This window comes from Vulpes vulpes, chromosome 10, assembly GCF_048418805.1.
Source record: "Vulpes vulpes isolate BD-2025 chromosome 10, VulVul3, whole genome shotgun sequence".
Lineage (NCBI taxonomy): Eukaryota > Metazoa > Chordata > Mammalia > Carnivora > Canidae > Vulpes > Vulpes vulpes.
This window is the reverse complement of record NC_132789.1, coordinates 74,095,724-74,116,716: the sequence shown is the minus strand read 5'-3', so window position 1 is coordinate 74,116,716 and position 20,993 is coordinate 74,095,724. Positions and strand designations below refer to the sequence as shown.

The following is a 20,993-nucleotide window of genomic DNA, read 5'->3' as shown; positions in this document are numbered from 1 at the left end:
CATTTCTAATGAGTTTCCAGGAGCTGCCAGTGCTTCTGGTCTTTGATTCTCAGATGCCAGTCCCTGTCTCCTCTATGCAGTTTTGGTCTTCCCCAGCTCCAGAAGCAGGTTGTAATTTTGGGCCTCATCTGCAGCACCACGCTCTCATTAGTCACTTGGCCAACAAGACCTAGAACCCAGAGACCCTCAGAGGGAAGCCCTGCGCATCTATATGATCTCTGAGTTTCAGCACTCCTGAAATCTGCACTGACAACACTGAGCTTCTGGATTTACTATGATTTGACAGTTTTCCTAGGAATCCCAATTCTTCCTTCAGTACATAGGACAGAACTTGTCTTGAATGCACAGCCTGCTTATGAAATACAGTCTAGTTCTAACCAGGGTCATAAAAATCTCCAGAAAAGAGCATTAGCTCCATATTTCTTGTTCCCAGACTGGCTGGATTTCTGCATTGAATAGATCTATCTACAAGAACTTTTCTGGTTCTATCCAACTCTGTGTTTTCACTTGACACTTGGAGTCCTAATTTTCAGTGCTTTGCTTGATCAGACACCTTGCACTTGATCATGCTTGACTGCCTAAATCTTCTGCGGCCTCTAAATACCGTGTCTTGAACTGTCTAGCAGCACTTAACGCAATAGCCTAGCAACAATCTGATTCCCTCCAAATGAGGTCTCATAGACCAAAAGAAAGGCCCCATTACTGCTTCTTTATTGCCCCTCCTCCGTGCTAGCTCCCAATTGCATCCCTTTGAGTCTCATCAAGTAATAAACATAATTCAAGTCTCATTTTAAAACCTGGGCTGGCTTGTAATCCCAACATACTGGGAACTCTGGATGCTAAAAATAGCAAGAAGATGAGGTACAATAAAGCTGAAGGTCCTAAGATATATTCTTAAGACAAATCTGGGCCATCAAACCTCTGGCTGTAGTTACACCTTTTTAAGCTGAGCTGTAGTTATGCATCTCTGAGCCATTCTTCACAACTAATTTTAAAGCTTGTGTCCAGGAGGTTCATTAAAATGATTGCCCCTTGAAGCCTCTGTAGTTTCTGTCTCTAGAAGATACTGGAATTTTTCAAAAGATGTTTAGTTTATAACAAAATTACAGTGAAGAGCTTATATGTGGTTCTACTATATTCTTCTAAAGATTATCTTGTTAAATAGGATAATACAATTTCTACCCCCATACTTAAACTTTCCCATATTATAAACTTAACCCTCAAAAGTATTGTGGCGTGGAAATATTTAGCCCTTGAAAATTCTAAAAATTTTATATCAAAATCCCTAGTTCCAGGATTTCTGCTTTGCTGCCACCAGCATCCTTAGCTCCTACCAGCATTTCTGCTTCAGATACTAGATTAACTGAAGAGGACTTAGTAGGTGAATCAAGGGATATTAACAATTATTAATTGTTAACCCTCTAAGTCCCTGGAAACTCCAACATCTTAGGTCAGATATTAATTTTCATCATCATCCCGCCCAGAGGCTAGATGTGCCTGCAGCCAGGACCATTGTCTGAGGACTCAACAAAGCACCATGCTTAGGAGTGCAGACTTGGAATCAGATTTCTCTAATCCTGATTCCTTGTCAGCTAGCTCTCAACACTAAACACCTAAAATAATGATTAGATAAATGTTCAAATACACCTATACTTAAATCATCAAATTTCAGTGTTATCTTCTGAAAAGATAGAATCTCAGCTCTGAGGATATCTAGTCCATCCAAGTCACCATTTCCCATTTTTTTGACTAAAATTTATGTCAGCAACTACATCTTTTATCATGACCCATACATACATATTTATTACCAAAGAGGGGAAATAAGAAACGGGAAAACTGTGTGTTCTTGTGTCTTTGCTTGTGGCATAAGAAAACCACTCTAGCAATCTGTTTAAATCAGAATTTGTTAGCTGGTGCTCTCTTTTTAATCTCTGACACCAGTTCATGCTTCCATGTTAACTGTCAGACACAATCTTTGATGCATAAAACCCTATTACTCTATCAGCCACAGATATAGTCATAGCATTAACTTCTTAGATCACTCTGTCTCAGACTGATATGGATATGACACTTGTATGAGCTTGCAAAATGAACTTCATACTTTTCTTCCTTATTATTTAAAATTGGCTGCTTAGGTAAACATTCTATTTCCCAAGTATGTAATCCTTCTGTACCCATACCCTCCCTGCATGGATATACTCTTTTATCACTTGGTTGTTTCTCTTGCCAGCAAGTAAATAAATTCTGACATACACTGAAAATCAATTAATCTGAGAAATTTTCTTTTCGACAACATCATGAAACAAAAACTTCAGTAAACATTTTTTTTCTTGTTTTAATTTCTTTAAAAAAAATACTACTCAAGACCCACACAATATTGATTCCATGGTCCATTAGTATTTTTGGATACACAAATTGAAAACTACATTACTAAATTCCCCAAAAGAGACTATGCAGATTTATTATTTTTATATGTATATAGAATATCTGGCCAAAGTTTGATGTGGAAAGTGTGGGAAGGAGAGTACTTTCAAAATGTAAGAAATAGCTTTAAATATTCCTGGGGAGTGATATGTTAAAGTTCCTCTTTTTGTATGAGTAAAAAGGGATATAATTGACCAAGAGTTAGCAGCAGGTTACCAGCCTAAAGAGGCTGAATGAAGAGACCAATGGGAGAAGTGTGCTTGAGAGCAAAGAGAGGTAAGCCCAGGAGGCTTCACAATCTGACAGGGTCACATGGGTCAAGGAGCAACAGAAGCTACCAGAGGCACGGCTAGAGGGGACAGCACTCAAGAGCTGGAAAATTCAAGAGTAGACCAATGCAGAAGACTAAAAGCAAAGAAAATGCTGAATAGGGCAAAACTATATGGCAATTGTTTTATGGGGAAAAGCCTGAGGCTCTTCTTAGAGAGAGCAGCAATCAAAGGAATGCTATGGTGGGAGGTCCCTCTGCAAATGGCTGTGGTGACCAACTGTTCCATTTTTTAAAGCTTGACCTCTCATAGAGATTCTCCTAGAATGCGAATCACTGTTCTTTCTCCAATTGTTTGGGGATTGATATTAAACTGCTTCTAAATACTTGCCTCCATTTCCTCCTGCTCCCCAATTAGCGCTAGTGCAAAGGTCTTTCCATGCATATGGATATAGATACGGATAAAGATACAGAGTTAGATAAAGATAATAATAAACATTAAAACAAGGAGTGATATATGTGATATGAATTTATGAAGGGCACTTAGAAGCAAAGTAAGGTTTTTTTCCGTATATGCTATGCATTTAAATTTTGCTGGTAAGGCACAGTTTATTCTCTTTTCTATACAATGTTGGCAGCTAAAGTATCTATAAGAAGATATTGTTGCTAAACTTTATTTTTTATTTTTGTTGCTAAACTTTAAAAGAAGACTTTAAATAATGTTTAATAGGTGTATTACATGTATATTTGAAGTTATTAAACTTTAAAACAGTATAATAATTTTAAAATAATTTCAGATAATAATAAATGCCAACTATTATTTATTGAGGCTAGACATTTACCCAATTGTCTCTCTTTCTCTCTTTTTTCTTAAGATTTTATTCATTTATTTGTGTGAGAGAGAAAACATGAGTTGGGGAGAGAGGCAGAGGGAGAGAGAGAGAAGCAGACTCCCTGCTGAGCAGAGAGCCTGCTGACAACAATGTGAGGCTGACTTTGGGATCATGACTTGAGCCAAAGGCAGATGCTTAACCAAGTAAGCCACCTAGAAGCCCCTACCCAAATTATCTCTAATTACAGAGGAGGGTAACTATGATACAAGAAAGTTAACCAATCTACTGAAGAACACAAAATTATTAAGTGACAGAGCTGGGATTCCAACCCATGTAATTTGGCTCTCGAGTCTGTGTTCTTAACCGCTACACTAATATAAGCAAAATAAATAAAAACAAAGCCATTCCCAGTAAAATTTTACAAAGTCAAAGAGAAAATTTCAAAAGCTGCTAGTGAAAGAATTCAATACTTTAAAGCAATAAAAGTTAGTCTCCCAACAGCAACAATGGAAATGAGATGATATTTTCAATGAAATAAAATAATTTCCAATCTTAAATTATTTACTCCATAAAAATTTATTTCACAAATAAATGTAAAATAATGACACTTGTCAGGCAAACAGAAATTGAGCGTTTGCCTCTAGAAGATCCTCACCAAAGGAAATACCAAAGTATATACTTCAACAGAAATAAGTGATCTTGGATAAAATGTCAAAAATGCAAGATGGGGTAAAAAACCAACAAAACAAAAAACTACAGTAAAAACAGAGAAAATTCTAAATGAAATAACTCTTGTATAAAGCAATTAAAACTATTATTTTGAGTTAAAAAAGAAAATGTACAGTAATACCATATAAGTCATTAAAGGTAAAAAGATATTCATTAACTTTAGGCTTTGATAAGTATGTAGGTTGTCCTGAAGGTAACCACTAAAAGCACTGAAAAAAGTGTATAATTTCAAAACTCATAGATGAAAAACAGATGATAAAAATAATCCAAAAGAAGGGAAAAGAGAAAAACAGAAGAGCTGAGACAAGTAAAAACACAAAATAACATGACAGATTTAAAACCAAATCTATTAGCATTTACACTAAATGTAAATGTATTAAATTCCCCAATCAACATATAATGTCAGACTATATTTGAAAATATTCAAGTGCATGTCTTTGGTAAAAACTATTAAAATGCAAGAACACAAAAGGGTTGAAAGCAAAAGGTTGGAAAAAGATATACTGTGAAAATAACCACAAGAAAGTCATATCAAACAAGGCAGACTTTATGAGGGTAAAACATTATTACAAAAAGGCCACGAGTCATATCAAAATGATAAAAATGCTCAGTTCACCAAGAAGATACAGAGTTAAACTGACTGCACAGTCAGAACACAGTTGCAAATTATGTAAAACAAAATTAGGTAAAACAAAATTTGACAGAAATAAAGGAAAGACCAAACAATGAGAATCACTGCAAGAGATTTAAATATACTTCTTTTAATAACTGATTTTTAAAAATTAAAGGTAAACAAGAAAAGAGGTTTGAACAAGACTAACCAACTGACCTATTGGAGATATATATATATATATATATATATATATATATATATATATATATATATATATGAACACTGCCCCGGTGACTGAGGACTGCACATTCTTTTTAAGAGCAATGGAATATTTATATAATAAATCTTTCCCTGGAGAAAAAAAAGCAGGTTTCAACAATATCAATCATGTAGAGCATTTTTTTATTATCACAGAACAACATAATCTAAGAATAAAAAATAAAAGATAACTTTCTAATATAATATATAGAATATATATAAGTTCTGTGTAATTTGGAATATAAAAAACACATGTTGAAATGACCCATGAGTCAAAGAATATATCATAACTAAAATTTTAAAACTATTTTAACTGAACAATACTGATAATACTATAATAAAAGACTTGTGAGATGAAACCAAAGTAATGTTTAGAAAAACTCATAGTCTTAAAATGCATACATTAGGGAAGAAAGGACTGAATATTAAGCCAAACATCTATCTCAAGAAGTCAGCAGTTAGAAAAAGAATACAAAACAAAACAAAAACAAAATAGAAGAAAGATATGTAGATCAGTGAAATAAGATTAATTAATGAGAAAGCCCTGGTGACAATGATCAAGAAAAAAATACATAAACCACCAATGTAAGAAATAAAAAGTGACACTTCAATATAAATACACTGGAGAGATTAAAAGTATGATAAAATTTTTAAATAAAATGAAAAAATTCCTAGATAAAGCAATTTAAACAAACCTGACTCAAGAAGAAACAGAAAACTCCAATGTTCTATAATTAGGGGTGATAGTCAAAATATTTAATACTTGGTTTGACATGGACACTAACCATTAGAACAGATATTGACCCAATAAGAATTAATACCAAGTCTGCTATCTAGTAAATGAATACTAGTGCTTAACAACTGCTCCTACCTATTGAGAATTATATTACTAGTTTTCTATTTTCTCACAAATTAAACAAGTCAGATTGCTTTACTGATGAGTTCCTATCAAATATCTGAGAAGAAAAGTTTACTCCAAACTTACAGAAATGTCACAAGAGCACCAGAGAATAGAAAAACATGATTATATTTATCATGAATTTATAAGTCTATCAAAATCTTTTTTTTTTTTCATAGACTAGAAGAAATAATATTTTTATTTTTTTTTTATTTTTTTTTAATTAATTTTTATTGGTGTTCAATTTACCAACATACAGAAAAACACCCAGTGCTCATCCCGTCAAGTCTATCAAAATCTTGATACAAAATGTATCTGGCAAAGATAGTATGAATATGAAAGTTTATAACCCAATATTACTCTTAAACAGTGGCAAAAACCCAATACAAAACATTAGTAAACTGAATCTAGTAAAATTAATACATGACCAATTGGACTTTATCTCAAGAATACAAGATTGATTTAACATTTATTTTTTTTTTATTTTTTTATTTTTTTTTAAACTTTTTATTTATTTATGATAGTCATAGAGAGAGAGAGAGAGGCAGAGACGCAGGCGGAGGAAGAAGCAGGCTCCATGCACCGGGAGCCTGATGTGGGATTCGATCCCGGGTCTCCAGGATCGCGCCCTGGGCCAAAGGCAGGCGCCAAACCGCTGCGCCACCCAGGGATCCCTTGATTTAACATTTAAACTGAGATCAATTAGTATATTTAAAAATTCTAAAATCATCTTAATGACACAGCAAAAGATTCTGATAAAATTTCTTAGCAAGTGGACAATAGAAAAAAACTTCCTTAATGTGAAAAAAAATGGCTGCAAAACAAAAGTTAAACATCATATATTATGGTGACACATTAGAAAGTTTCCCTTAAAGATTAGGAAAAAGGAAAAATGATCAACTCAAGTCAGACTTTTCCTGATTTCTTAGTTATTTACAGATTTATTCTACTAGACAATATAGGCTCTAAATTGCTGTGTATTCTCACCTATATGACAAGGGGGGGTATTCTCTATTTTCAAATTATAATGGTCAAGTTAAACTTTATATTTAAATATAGGATTTAGCTTTGTGATTATATTACATACCAGAGTTTCTGTGTCCTTTGGAGGTCTTTCTAGAGGGGGAATGTACCACTGAAAGCAAAGTTCTTTGTTTAAATCTTGTACCTTCATATCTGATGGCACATCTGCAGAAGACGGGCCGGTAGAGAGCTTTAATGATAAATCGGAGTGTAGAGAACTGTCATGACATAACTAGGGAAAAATAAAAAAACAATTTAATTGCTGGTAATAAATTCACTCAATATCTAAAACATTCGCTCAATATCCATTCAGTATTGGCTACATTATAATACTCTGGGAACTGTCTTTGTTTTATGGGTGTAGCTTATAAAACTGTCCCCAGTTATCAGAGAAGATTCTCCTACAAAAAATATGCTTCCAAACCCAAGGGACTCAGGGTGCCTGGGTGGTGCAGTTAGTTAAGTGTCCACCTCTGGGTTTCAGCTCAGGTCCTGGTCTCAGGGTTGTGAGATCAAGCTCCACAATAAGCTCTGCACTATGCGCAGAGTCTGCTTGAGATTCTCTTCTCTCTCTCTCTCTCAAATAAATAAACAGATCTTTTTAAAAAGCAAAACAAAAAAACAAAAACAAAAACAAAAAACAAAAAACAAATGACAACTATGGGACTCAACAAATGTCATTCAGTTTGGTGACTCTCCCAAAGTAAAGATCTAGAGAGGAAAATGTCAATGGTATCCTTTCAGTCTTAAGACCACCTCAGGTAACTGGGAACATCTACTTTTTTCGTGTTTATTTTATGGTAAATGAACTGAAGATATGATTTTAAATAATATCTACTTTCCACCAGCATTTTTCTCAGTGTCATATGCAAAATAAGACACAGTTTTTGCTGAAAATATTAAAATCAATTGCTCTCATTCCCTCTTTACATGAACATGGCTGATTTGTAAATTCAGCCTTGGTGAATCTGGGCCTAGCGTTGATGCAAACAGGTCCCTGAATCAGAAATTTTCAGGGAGGAGGAGGGGCAAGTTGGCAGAAGAGTAGGGTCCCCAAATCACCTGTCCCCACCAAATTACCTAGATAACCTTCAAATCATCCTGAAAATCTACGAATTCGGCCTGAGATTTAAAGAGAGACCAGCTGAAACGCTACAGTGAGAAGAGTTCGGCTTCTATCAAGGTAGGAAACGGGGAAAAAGAAATAAAGAAACAAAAGGCCTCCAGGGGGAGGGGCCCCGCGGAGGAGACGGGCTGAGGCCGGGGCGAGTGTCCCCAGGACAGGAGAGCCCCGACCCGGAGGAGCAGGAGCTGCACCGACCTTCCTGGGCGGAAAGGCCTTGCAGGGAGTTAGAGCAGGACCCAGGAGGGCGGGGATGCCCTCGGGCTCCCTGGGACACTAATAGGGACCTGCCCCGGGGAGAGTGCGCCGAGCTCCCTAAGGGCTGCAGCACGCACAGTGGGACCTGGAGCAGCTCGGAGGGGCTCGGGCGGCGGCTCCGCGGAGGGGGCTGCGGGGCGGGGCAGGAGCGCGAATCCACAGCGCAGGCCCCGGAGCACAGGGAGCCGGGACACAGCCCAGGATCCGGCCTCCCCCAGGACAGGCAGAGGCCGGGAGGGCACAGGACAGCAAGGACGCTCCTGCCCTGAGCTGAACAGATCAGCGGCCCCGCCCTGGAGCCTCCAGGCCCTGCAGATGGAGAGCTCTGTGGTTACTGTGGGAGCTGACTCCAGGGCTCCAGAGCTGCCGCTGCCACTGGGGTTGTTCCTCCTGGGGCCTCACGGGGTAAACAACCCCCACTGAGCCCTGCACCAGGCAGGGGGCAGAGCAGCTCCCCCAAGTGCTAACACCTGAAAATCAGCACAACAGGCCCCTCCCCCAGAAGACCAGCGAGACGGACCAGTTCCAGGGGAAGTCAAGACACTTAATTAAAGTATACAGAATCAGAAGATACTCCCCCGAGGCTTTTGTTTTGTTTTGTTTTGATTTCTGATTGCTTCCCCCACCCTTTTCTTCCCCTTTTTCTTTCTCTTTTTCTTATCTTTTTTCCTTTTTTCATTTTTCTTTTTCTCTTTTCTTTCCTTCTTTCTCTCTCTTTTCCTCCTTTTCCCGATACAACTTGTTTTTGGCCACTCTGCATGGAGCAAAATGACTAGAAGGAAAACCTCACCTCAAAAGAAAGAATCAGAAACAGTCCTCTCTCCCACACAGTTACAAAATCTGGATTACAATTCAATGTCAGAAAGCCAATTCAGAAGCACTATTATACAGCTACTGGTGGCTCTAGAAAAAAGCATAAAGGACTCAAGAGACTTCATGACTGCAGAATTTAGATCCAATCAGGCAGAAATTAAAAATCAATTGAATGAGATGCAATCCAAACTAGAAGTCCTAACGACGAGGGTACAGGAGGTGGAAGATTGAGTGAGTGACATAGTAGACAAGTTGATGGCAAGGAGGGAAACTGAGGAATAAAGAGACAAACAATTAAAACACCATGAAGACAGATTAAAGGAAATAAACGACAGCCTGAGGAAGAAAAACCTACATTTAATTGGGGTTCCCGAGGGTGCGGAAAGGGACAGAGGGCCAGAATATGTATTTGAACAAATCCTAGCTGAAAACTTTCCTAATCTGGGAAGGGAAACAGGCATTCAGATCCAGGAAATAGAGAGATCCCGCCCTAAAATCAATAAAAACCGTTCAACACCTCGACATTTAATAGTGAAGCTTGCAAACTCCAAAGATAAAGAGAAGATCCTTAAAGTAGCAAGAGACAAGAATACCTGACTTTTATGGGGAGGAATATTAGGGTAACAGCAGACCTCTCCACAGAGACCTGGCAGGCCAGAAAGGGCTGGCAGGATATATTCAGGGTCCTAAATAAAAAGAAAATGTGGGATCCCTGGGTGGCGCAGCGGTTTGGCGCCTGCCTTTGGCCCAGGGCGCGATCTTGGAGACCCGGGATCGAATCCCACGTCGGGCTCCCGGTGCATGGAGCCTGCTTCTCCCTCTGCCTGTGTCTCTGCCTCTCTCTCTGTGTGTGTGACTATCATAAATAAATAAAAATTAAAAAAAATTTAAAAAAATTAAATAAAATAAAAAGAAAATGCAACCAAGAATACTTTATCCAGCAAGGCTCTCATTCAAAATGGAAGGAGAGATAAAGAGCTTCCAAGACAGGCAGGAACAGAAAGAATATGTGACCTCCAAACCAGCTCTGAAAGAAATTTTAAGGGGGACTCTTAAACTTCCCCTTTAAGAAGAAGTTCAGTAGAACAATCCACAAAAACAAGGACTGAATAGATATCATGATGACACTAAACTCATATCTGTCAATAGTAACTCTGAACATGAACGGGCTTAATGACCCCACCAAAAGGCGCAGGGTTTCAGACTGGATAAACAAGCAGGACCCATCTATTTGCTGACTACAAGAGACTCATTTTAGACAGAAGGACACCTACAGCCTGAAAATAAAAGGTTGGAGAACCATTTACCATTCAAATGGTCCTCAAAAGAAAGCAGGGGTAGCCATCCTTCTATCAGATAAACTAAAATTTACCCCGAAGACTGTAGTGAGAAATGAAGACGGACACTATATCATAATTAAAGGATCTATCCAACAAGAGGACTTAACAATCCTCAATATATATGCCCCGAATGTGGGAGCTGCCAAATATTTAAACCAATTAATAACCAAAGTGAAGAAATACTTAGATAATAATACACTTATACTTGGTGACTTCAATCTAGCTCTTTCTACCCTGGATAGGTCTTCTAAACACAACATCTCCAAAGAAACGAGAGCTTTAAATGGTACACTAGACCAGATGGATTTCACAGATATCTACAGAACTTTACATCCAAACTCAACTGAATACACATTCTTCTCAAGTACACATGGAACTTTCTCCAGAATAGACCACATACTGGGCCTCAAGTTGGGTCTGAACCGATACCAAAAGATTGGGATCGTCCCCTGCATATTCTCAGACCATAATGCCTTGAAATTAGAACTAAATCACAACAAGAAGTTTGGAAGGACCTCAAACACGTGGAGGTTAAGGACCATCCTGCTAAAAGATGAAAGGGTCAACCAGGAAATTAAGGAAGAATTAAAAAGATTCATGGAAACTAATGAGAATGAAGACACAACCGTTCAAAATCTTTGGGATGCAGCAAAAGCAGTACTGGGGGGGGGGGAATACATCGCAATACAAGCATCCATTCAAAAACTGGAAAGAACTCAAATACAAAAGCTAACCTTACATCTAAAGGAGCTAGAGAAAAAACAGCAGATGGACCCTACACCCAGCAGAAGAAGAGAGTTAATTAAGACTCAAGCAGAACTCAACGAAATCGAGACCAGAAGAACTGTGGAACAGATCAACAGAACCAGGAGTTGGTTCTTTGAAAGAATTAATAAGATAGATAAACCATTAGCCAGCCTTATTAAAAAGAAGAGAGAGAAGACTCAAATTAATAAAATCATGAATGAGAAAGGAGAGATCACTACCAACACCAAGGAAATACAAACGATTTTAAAAACATATTATGAACAGCTATATGCCAATAAATTAGGCAATCTAGAAGAAATAGATGCATTCCTGGAAAGCCACAAACTACCAAAACTGGAACAGGAAGAAATAGAAAACCTGAACAGGCCAATAACCAGGGAGGAAATTGAAGCAGTCATCAAAAACCTCCCAAGACACAAAAGTCCAGGGCCAGATGGCTTCCCAGGAGAATTCTATCAAACGCTTAAAGAAGAAATCATACCTATTCTACTAAAGCTGTTTGGAAAGATAGAAAGAGATGGAGTACTTACAAATTCGTTCTATGAGGCCAGCATCACCTTAATTCCAAAACCAGACAAAGACCCCACCAAAAAGGAGAATTATAGACCAATATCCCTGATGAACATGGATGCAAAAATTCTCAACAAGATACTAGCCAATAGGATCCAACAGTACAGTAAGAAAATTATTCACCATGACCAAGTAGGATTTATCCCCGGGACACAAGGCTGTTCAACACTTGTAAAACAATCAATGTGATTCATCATATCAGCAAGAGAAAAACTGAGAACCATATGATCCTCTCATTAGATGCAGAGAAAGCATTTGACAAAATACAGCATCCATTCCTGATCAAAACTCTTCAGAGTGTAGGGATAGAGGGAACTTTCCTCGACATCTTAAAAGCCATCTACGAAAAGCCCACACAAATATCATTCTCAATGGGGAAGCACTGGGAGCCTTTCCCCTAAGATCAGGAACAAGGCAGGGATGTCCACTCTCACCACTGCTATTCAACATAGTACTGAACGTCCAAGCCTCAGCAATCAGACAACATAAAGACATTAAAGGCATTCAAACTGGCAAAGAAGAAGTCAAACTCTCCCTCTTCACCGATGACATGATACTCTACATAGAAAACCCAAAAGCCTCCACCCCAAGATTGCTAGAACTCATACAGCAATTTGGTAGTGTTGCAGGATACCAGCAATTTGGTAGTGTGGCAGCAATTTGGTAGTGTGCCAGAAATCAATGGCATTTGTATACAGTAACAATGAGACTAAAGAAAGAGAATTTAAGGAGTCAATCCCATTTACAATTGCACCCAAAAGCATAAGATACCTAGGAATAAACCTAACCAAAGAGGTAAAGGATCTATACCCTAAAAACTATAGAACACCTCTGAAAGAAATTGAGGAAGACACAAAGAGATGGAAAAATATTCCACGCTCATGGATTGGCAGAATTAATATTGTGAAAATGTCAATGTTACCCAGGGCAATTTACACGTTTAATGCAATCCTTATCCTAATACCATGGACTTTCTTCAGAGACTTAGAAAAAATTATTTTAAGATTTGTGTGGAATCAGAAAAGACCCCGAATAGCCATGGGAATTTTAAAAAAGAAAACCATAGCTGGGGGCATCACAATGTCAGATTTTAGGTTGTACTACAAAGCTGTGGTCATCAAGACAGTGTGGTACTGGCACAAAAACAGACACATAGATCAATGGAAAAGAACAGAGAACCCAGAAGTGGACCATCAACTTTATGGTCAACTAATATTCAATAAAGGAGGAAAGACTATCCATTGGAAGAAAGACAGTCTCTTCAATAAATGGTGCTGGGAAAATTGGACATCCACATGCAGGAGAATGAAACTAGACCACTCTCTTTCACCATACACAAAGATAAACTCAAAATGGATGAAAGATCTAAATGTGAGACAAGAATCCATCAAAATCCTAGAGGAGAACACAGGCAACACCCTTTTTGAACTCAGCCACAGTAACTTCTTGCAAGATACATCCACGAAGGCAAAAGAAACAAAAGCAAAAATGAACTATTGGGACTTCATCAAGATAAGAAGCTTCTGCACAGCAAAGGATACAGTCAACAAAACTAAAAGACAACCACAGAATTGGAGAAGATATTTGCAAATGATGTATCAGATAAAGGGCTAGTTTCCAAGATCTATAAAGAACTTATAAAACTCAACACCAAAGAAACAAACAATCCAATCATGAAATGGGCAAAAGACATGAAGAGAAATCTCACAGAGGAAGACAGAGACACGGCCAACAAGCACATAAGAAAATGCTCCGCATCACTTGCCATCAGGGAAATACAAATCAAAACCACAATGAGATACCACCTCACACCCGTGAGAATGGGGAAAATTAACAAGGCAGGAAACCACAAATGTTGCAGAGGATGCAGAGTAAAGGGATCCCTCTTACACTGTTGGTGGGAATGTGAACTGGTGCAGCCACTCTGGAAAACTGTGTGGAGGTTCCTCAAAGAGTTAAAAATAGACCTGCCTTATCACCCAGCAATTGCACTGTTGGGGATTTACCCCAAAGATTCAGATGAAATGAAACGCCGGGACACCCGTATCCCGATGTTTGTAGCAGCAATGTCCACAATAGCCAAACTGTGGAAGGAGCCTCGGTGTCCATCGAAAGATGACTGGATAAAGAAGATGTGGTTTATGTATACAATGGAATATTACTCAGCCATTAGAAATGACAAATACCCACCATTTGCTTCAACGTAGATGGAACTGGAGGGTATTATGCTGAGTGAAGTAAGTCAATCGGAGAAGGACAAATAGTGTATGTTCTCTTTCATTTGGGGAATATAAATAATAGTGAAAGGGAATATAAGGGAAGGGAGAAGAAATGTGTGGTAAATATCAGAAAGGGAGACAGAACATAAACTCCTAACTCTGGGAGACGAACTAGGGGTGGTGGAAGGGGAGGAGGGTGGGTGGTGGGGGTGAGTGGTTGACAGGTACTGAGGGGGACACTTGACGGGATGAGCATGGGTGTTTCTCTGTATGTTGGTAAATTGAACACCAATAAAAAATTAATTTGTTAAAAAAAAGAAATTTTCAGGTAACATGTAGTGTAGAATGCAATTGGAAATTTCATAAATTATTTAGTTTTTTAAAAGTAGCTGAGAAAGCAAAGCATGGTTGCTGCCCAAAAAATAACAGTCTAGCCAGAGAGATAATAATAGTGTTAATAATACCTCAAATCTGAAAAAAAACCTTCTTTAATGGAGTGCAAACTATTTTCAAAATTAACTTGTTGTAATTCCCAAGATTATAGCATGGTATCTGGGAAGCAATTCTTCCACGGAACTTTTGACATCTAAGGTTATCTTAAGGTTTGATGAAGGGGAACATTGAAGTAGCCAGTAAAAAATGCCTGGTATTTCTGTAAGGCTTTGTACCTTCCACTATTTCTGAGCTTATTCAAGATATAATATAACACTGTCAATGAGAGTCTTCAAAATAAAATAAAAAGAGAAATAAAGACACTGACCTTTCAAGTTGTCTACTGATTAACGAAAAAATATTTCATGACTGAAAGGTAATATTAAAGAAGAAAGCTTTCCAAAAATATCTAGAGACTATCATCATAAAAGCATATAAGCCAGAATCCTCATTTATTAGCTCTATGATATGAAAAGCATGAGCAAAATAAACAATGAACAAGATCATTAGGTTTAAATAATCATTTAAAAATACTCAACAAAGATTAATTCTGTCAGGCAGTTCACCAAAAAATCAGGTAAATTAAAAAAAATCAGGTAAATAATCGATTCAAAAAATAATTTCTCATATTTTTTCATATCTGAGTGCCTTTCAGAGGTTCTGACAACTATTTTAGCAAAGAACTCATATTTAATAACAAAGAAGAAAAAATAAGGAAAAGATTTACTATTTCAATGTATACAGCATTTACTAACATGATGGTCTAAGAATGCTAAATTGTAACAAAAGTCAGTATCAAAATAGACATTAATTTTCCATTATCTTTAAAAAAACATAAACTCCAATCACTAATGAAATTAAGTATATATGCTAATTGATGGACTATACACTGAATATTTTCGATATGTTTGATATATTCTTTGAAAGAAATGAAATAACAGTCCTACCAGGAGAAGTCTTGTTTGCCACAGTCGTATAAACAACAAATCACTTTATACTAGTCAATTATTTGACCTTACAACAGAGTCTAAACATGAATAACCCAGCATTGTGCATAATTTTAATCATATCTTTTTTTCTTGGAATTTTTAATGTAATTTGTTTGGCACCTTTGTTTTTCCATGACAGAGCTTCAATAGACCTAACAATATGCAGACGCACACACTGATGAGCCTGGCACCTAGCAATGATCGCTCTGGAAAGACATCTACTTCTTTATGGAGGAAAAGCAGGATTAAGTATCAAATTATAGAAAGAATTTGATTGAAATAGCCTCCTGAGTGATTAAAAGCTCAAAAACGTTATTATAAAAATCAGCCAAGCTTGCAGTTTATTTAAAAAAAAATCCAAAAGGCTCTATGCTCATTAGCTGTCTACCCCAGTGAAACGAACACATGATGAGGTGGCTTGCACCTGTCAGACAAGTGACAGTGATCTCTAGAGCTGATTATTCTGGGAGAGTGTTACACTAATTATTTTTTTTTTTTAAAGAGCAAACAGAGTACAACAATCTTTGATAACGCTGCTGCCATTAGAAATTTCACATATATTTACAATGCATTCAAGGTTCTACATTTGGAACATCATGCTTAGGAAATGGGTAATGGTAGGCTGCCCTTAATCCTAAAATACTCAAGTAGAGTTCTTTTCAGAACAGTATTTAAGAAATCACACCTATTAGTTTCCAGACTCATACAAAATAATCAAAGAATACATTAACTAAAACTATAGTTCTCCACCTTCTCATTCTCTGCCTCCTATGCCAGAATTTCTGAGGCGTCTGCAACACATGGCAGTTATCCCCAAAAGTAGTCAGAATTTCTGGAGGGATGAATCGGAATCTGGTGTTAGATGGAAATGATTTTACCCCATTCCTGCTGCTTACTACCCTACAGAGTGCCAGACATTCATAGTACATTACTGGCCTTTCTGCTTCCTTTCACTCCCAGTAGCCCTGGAGAGCTACTTGATTGGTGAATTTGGGGGAAAAAAATGTTGGATATGTATAGCTATGCTGTTTCTTCTTGGAAAAGAAAGAGAATGGTTTGTAGGGAGTGAGTGTTCTCTTTGTAGGGAGTGACTATCCTCTACTTCTTCATGAGACAGATTTTAAAGGGGTCTGTATCCACACAGATTTTAAGGGGGCCTGTAATGACCAAACCAACCAAACAAACAAAAAAACAAACACAACTGGATTGGTAAAATCTGTCCATTTTGCTGTTTGCTTTTAGGAAGACCATTTACCAGTAAATATAAATAATATCCTGCAAGGTCAACATTATGACTCATAAGGGTGGGTAATTTTTTAATCCCAAACTCTTAAACTCCTTATTTCTCAAATGACTTATAATGTGGGCAAGAAAGAGGGATATTGAATATTGGGCGTGCTCATCCCTAGTATCTGGGAACTAATTCAAAATCCTCCCATGTGGGTTTTAATACACTGCCCTGAGAACAACTCCATAACCCTAAGAATCACATTTAAATGAATTCTTAAATATCTTAGATTTTCCACTGCTTTTTAAAATCACAATTTATTAAGTTACCTCACTCTTTTGCTCAAAAGAGTGATGTTTTTTAAAAAAAATATTATTATCTACCCAACAATCTAGCAGGATAAGATAACCAAATTTTCTCAATTTGGAAGAAGTCACATTTTCAGGTCACTTCTCTAGGATATGAAATATGGGCAAGTCTGGTATGGACAAGTCTATAATCATAAAAATGAAAGCACTATATGATGGATTCCAAAGTCAAGATAATTGAAAATAAAGGACTGATTTTTTGTTTGGAAAGAATTCAATGGAAATGACTTGATTTTTTCATTTCATAAATACATATTGGAAATTTATAATACACTATGTCCACTTGAGTTTTCTCAAATGTGCTTCCTTCAGAAATATACTGGTTCTAAGAAGTTTTATAAAAATATATAATGTTTGGAAACAGTACCTTGACTGAGTCATATAAGATATTTTCTGAAAAACCAGAGTTTTCCAATCCTTGACATAGTTCTTTTGGAAATTCATCAATACAGGAGGAAGAATACAGCTGTAAAAATCTTTTAAGGAAAAAATGCATTTCTTTTTGGCGTAAAATCAGCCCAGAGTTGAAAAGGGATGTGAGAAGTGTGTCATCTGGCAAAGAAATTCCAGATCCTGGCTTTGGAGATGCTTAGGGAAGAAAAATACCTTAATTTAGAATCATGTTAGGTAACAGAACAGTCTCAGTATTGTTGATATTTGCTCATTAACTGCTATCGCTGTAATTCACACCACTTCAGCTAGTGTCTGTCAGTGTAATTCCTCCATTTTTAAAGCTTATACACTCATGGAATTGCTTCTTGCCCCAGGAATGAAAGAAAATTTCAGAAGGATATGAGAATATTGCTTTAAGCTTTAAGTCTTGACAATGCAAAATATTCTATGTAGTCATCTTATTTGGGACTCATCCCAACAAAGATCTTAAAGCAAGAATTTAGGTGCAGGTAATTTATTTGAAAAGTGATCTTTAGGAGCGTAAGTGAGAGAATGAACAAAGTGTGATGGAGAAAAGAGCCAATGAAAGTGAGTTAATGGGTGGGCTGCAGCTTTGGACAAGAAGGGCTCAGTCCTGCTGAGGAACTTCTGGAAAATCACCTGTAGAAGCATCTGGGACCGGGAAGGTGGAATGTTTTCTACGGTTCCCTACCTCATTAGTATGTGTGGAATCCCTGGCACTTTGGGCTGTCCTGACAGTGGGATGAGTAAGTCTCAGTAGTTTCAGGAAGAGCTCAGAGCAGAAAAGGAGTAAAATGTGGGTGTGTGACATGTCAAGTGCCAGCAGGTGAATTCAAAGGTGAGCTGAGTTGCTATGGGGCAGGCACTGCCAGAGTGTACTGTACTGGCTCATGTCCACATCCTTTGCCATTGAACTTCTTTTATTCTTGCCTTTTTCATAATGTACCTTTTACACCTGACACCTTTCTGAGGCTTGTCTATCCCACTGCTAACACCTCGTAGCTGTGCTTAGTCGCTCTGGCTGGTTTCTCCACTGGGCCTTGACATGGGTCAAACTGTCTTTTCCGACTATTTGCCGTAATGAATAACATGAAATCACCAATTTTATGTCCACAGATAAAACACAACATACATTGGCACAAATACAAGAAGGACTGATGTGAGGCAGACTATACCAGTTTTTCTGGATGTTCTTCAGACAACATTAATAATACAACAAAAAACTAAACAAAACAAAACAACTCAATGGAGTGGCTGTCTTGGGAAGCCTCTGGATAAATCTATACAATAATATTTTTAAATACACGAAATAAAATATATAGAATGCCAAAGGAAGTCAGTTATGTTGCAATACTATTCTACCCAAAGATCTGTGTATCTCAAGAACCCCTGAAATTTCCACAGTCTCATAAGAATTCATTCCAAAAGATGTCAAAAGCATTTTACAATTCTAAATAAGAAGCTTGACTTAAACAAGAAATGGAAAAGAATGTGTTCTTAACATATCAAAAATCTACCTAGAAGTTTGCTCATATTATTAATCCTTTGCAGATGAATATAGTAGCGCAGTAGAAGAATCCATGTAATATCCACTTTAGTCTGAGGTTTTTTTCTAGCATCTGTGCTGTCGCACACGCCTTCACTTTGACAAGAGACTGTATAGGCAGTCTGGAAGACCACTTGGTAGTTATCTGAAAGTGAAAAATAATAATAACAGTAAGCAAAAAAAGTTTGTAAGATAAATACTATGCTTCCCCTGAAAAATAACCATATGTAAAACAAACAAACAAACAAAACCAAAAAACCACAGTCCATAAAGGAAAGACTGACACACTGGACCACATTTGATTTAGAAACATTTTTGTAACACAAGAGACACCAAACACAAAGTTAAAAGACAAACCATTGACTGAGAAAAAATATTTAGAACATGTATGAATTATTTTTCTCAAATATATATAATACCTTGCACCAATCAATAAAGAAAAAGTCAGAGTCCAACAGAAAAGTGGACAAAGAATTTCAACAGTCAACTCATAGAAAAGGAGACCCAAATAGCCAAAATGTTAGCATCACTTAAAATCAGAAAAATGCAAATTAAAAAGGAAATACCATTTCCCAACCATCAGTAATTGATAGATACTAAAATCTGAAAATAAGAAAAATTGATAATAATGTGAAGAAACTGGTTCAAACTTCTTGGGAAAGCAGTTTGGCAGGATCTAATGCAATTAAAAATGCAGATACTCATGTAAGTGATAAAAGTGTCTGAGGACTCTGGTAGAAGACATTCATGACACCATTGTAATATCAAAAAAAAAAAGGAAAAATAAACAGAAGTCTATTTATTTGATGGCATGTAAAATGAATTAATTAGATCTAAGACAGAAAGTATATAGTGTAGTGTCACAATTCAAATTCTTGATGTACTTCTCACTAGTGCGTGAACCTCTCTGTATTGTAGGTCTCTCTAGACTTTTGACTTCCTGGGTTTTAATGTTCTCATCTTTAAAATGGGCATGGAAAGATCCTGGATAGATCTTGACAACATACACCAAACTAACAAGTAGGCTCCAGATGATACCTAGAGTATACTACCATTTATCTAAATTTGAAAAAAAAAAACTCAATGCAATATTTTGTACTATTTATATGTACACATGCACACAATATATAGCATTTTATTAGGATAGAGGTTGCCTCTGGGAAGGAAAGGAGGAAAGATGAATAGAATCTTTTATGGTTAATGGCCTATGTATGTTTTCTTGAGTAATAAGTTGAATCCCCATGTACTTACCACCCAGTTTAGCAAATAGAATATTCCCAGTACTTCTGGAATATTGTGCAAACCCCTCCTTAATCCTATATTCTTCCTTCTTTCCTTCCTTTTCTTTTTTCTTTTTTTTTTCCTATCTCACATACTTATTTCTTTTTTGTAACCTTTATGTACTGAGGTACATTTTCTAGTAACTTATTTTAAAAAGTTCACATACACAAAACACAAAACACACCATTTGAATCCTTACAGGGACTTCATGCTTGATTGATTATTTAGCTAAATATATGATTTGGGTTGAAATTCATTTTTCATTAAAACTTGGAAGGCCTGGGATCCCTGGGTGGTGCAGCGGTTTGGCGCCTGCCTTTGGCCCAGGGCGTGATCCTGGAGACCCGGGATCGAATCCCACGTCGGGCTCCCGGTGCATGGAGCCTGCTTTTCCCTCTGCCTGTGTCTCTGCCTCTCTCTCTCTCTATCTCTCTCTCTCTCTCTCTCTCTCTCTGTGACTATCATAAATAAATAAAAATTAAAAAAAAAACTTGGAAGGCCTTCTATTGTTTTCTAGTATCCATCATTGCTGGGGAGAAGCTGATACTAGTCAAATGCTCATTCCTCTGTGTTTGACCATCTTCTCTATTCTGTGATG

At 37.1% G+C, this 20,993-nt stretch overlaps 1 protein-coding gene across 2 annotated transcripts in view; it reads right to left on the bottom strand.

Moving 5' to 3' along the window:
- The window catches only part of CFAP54 (cilia and flagella associated protein 54), a 302,139-nt gene that overhangs the window by 49,463 nt on the left and 231,683 nt on the right, over positions 1-20,993 (bottom strand). For both annotated transcript variants that reach the window (XM_072724628.1, XM_026013023.2), the window contains exons 62-64: positions 19,086-19,259; positions 17,522-17,742; positions 7,111-7,278 (exon numbers count right to left, since the gene is read on the bottom strand). In XM_072724628.1, the coding sequence (XP_072580729.1) occupies positions 7,111-7,278; positions 17,522-17,742; positions 19,086-19,259 (563 nt within the window). The remainder of the gene's footprint in view (positions 1-7,110; positions 7,279-17,521; positions 17,743-19,085; positions 19,260-20,993) is intronic.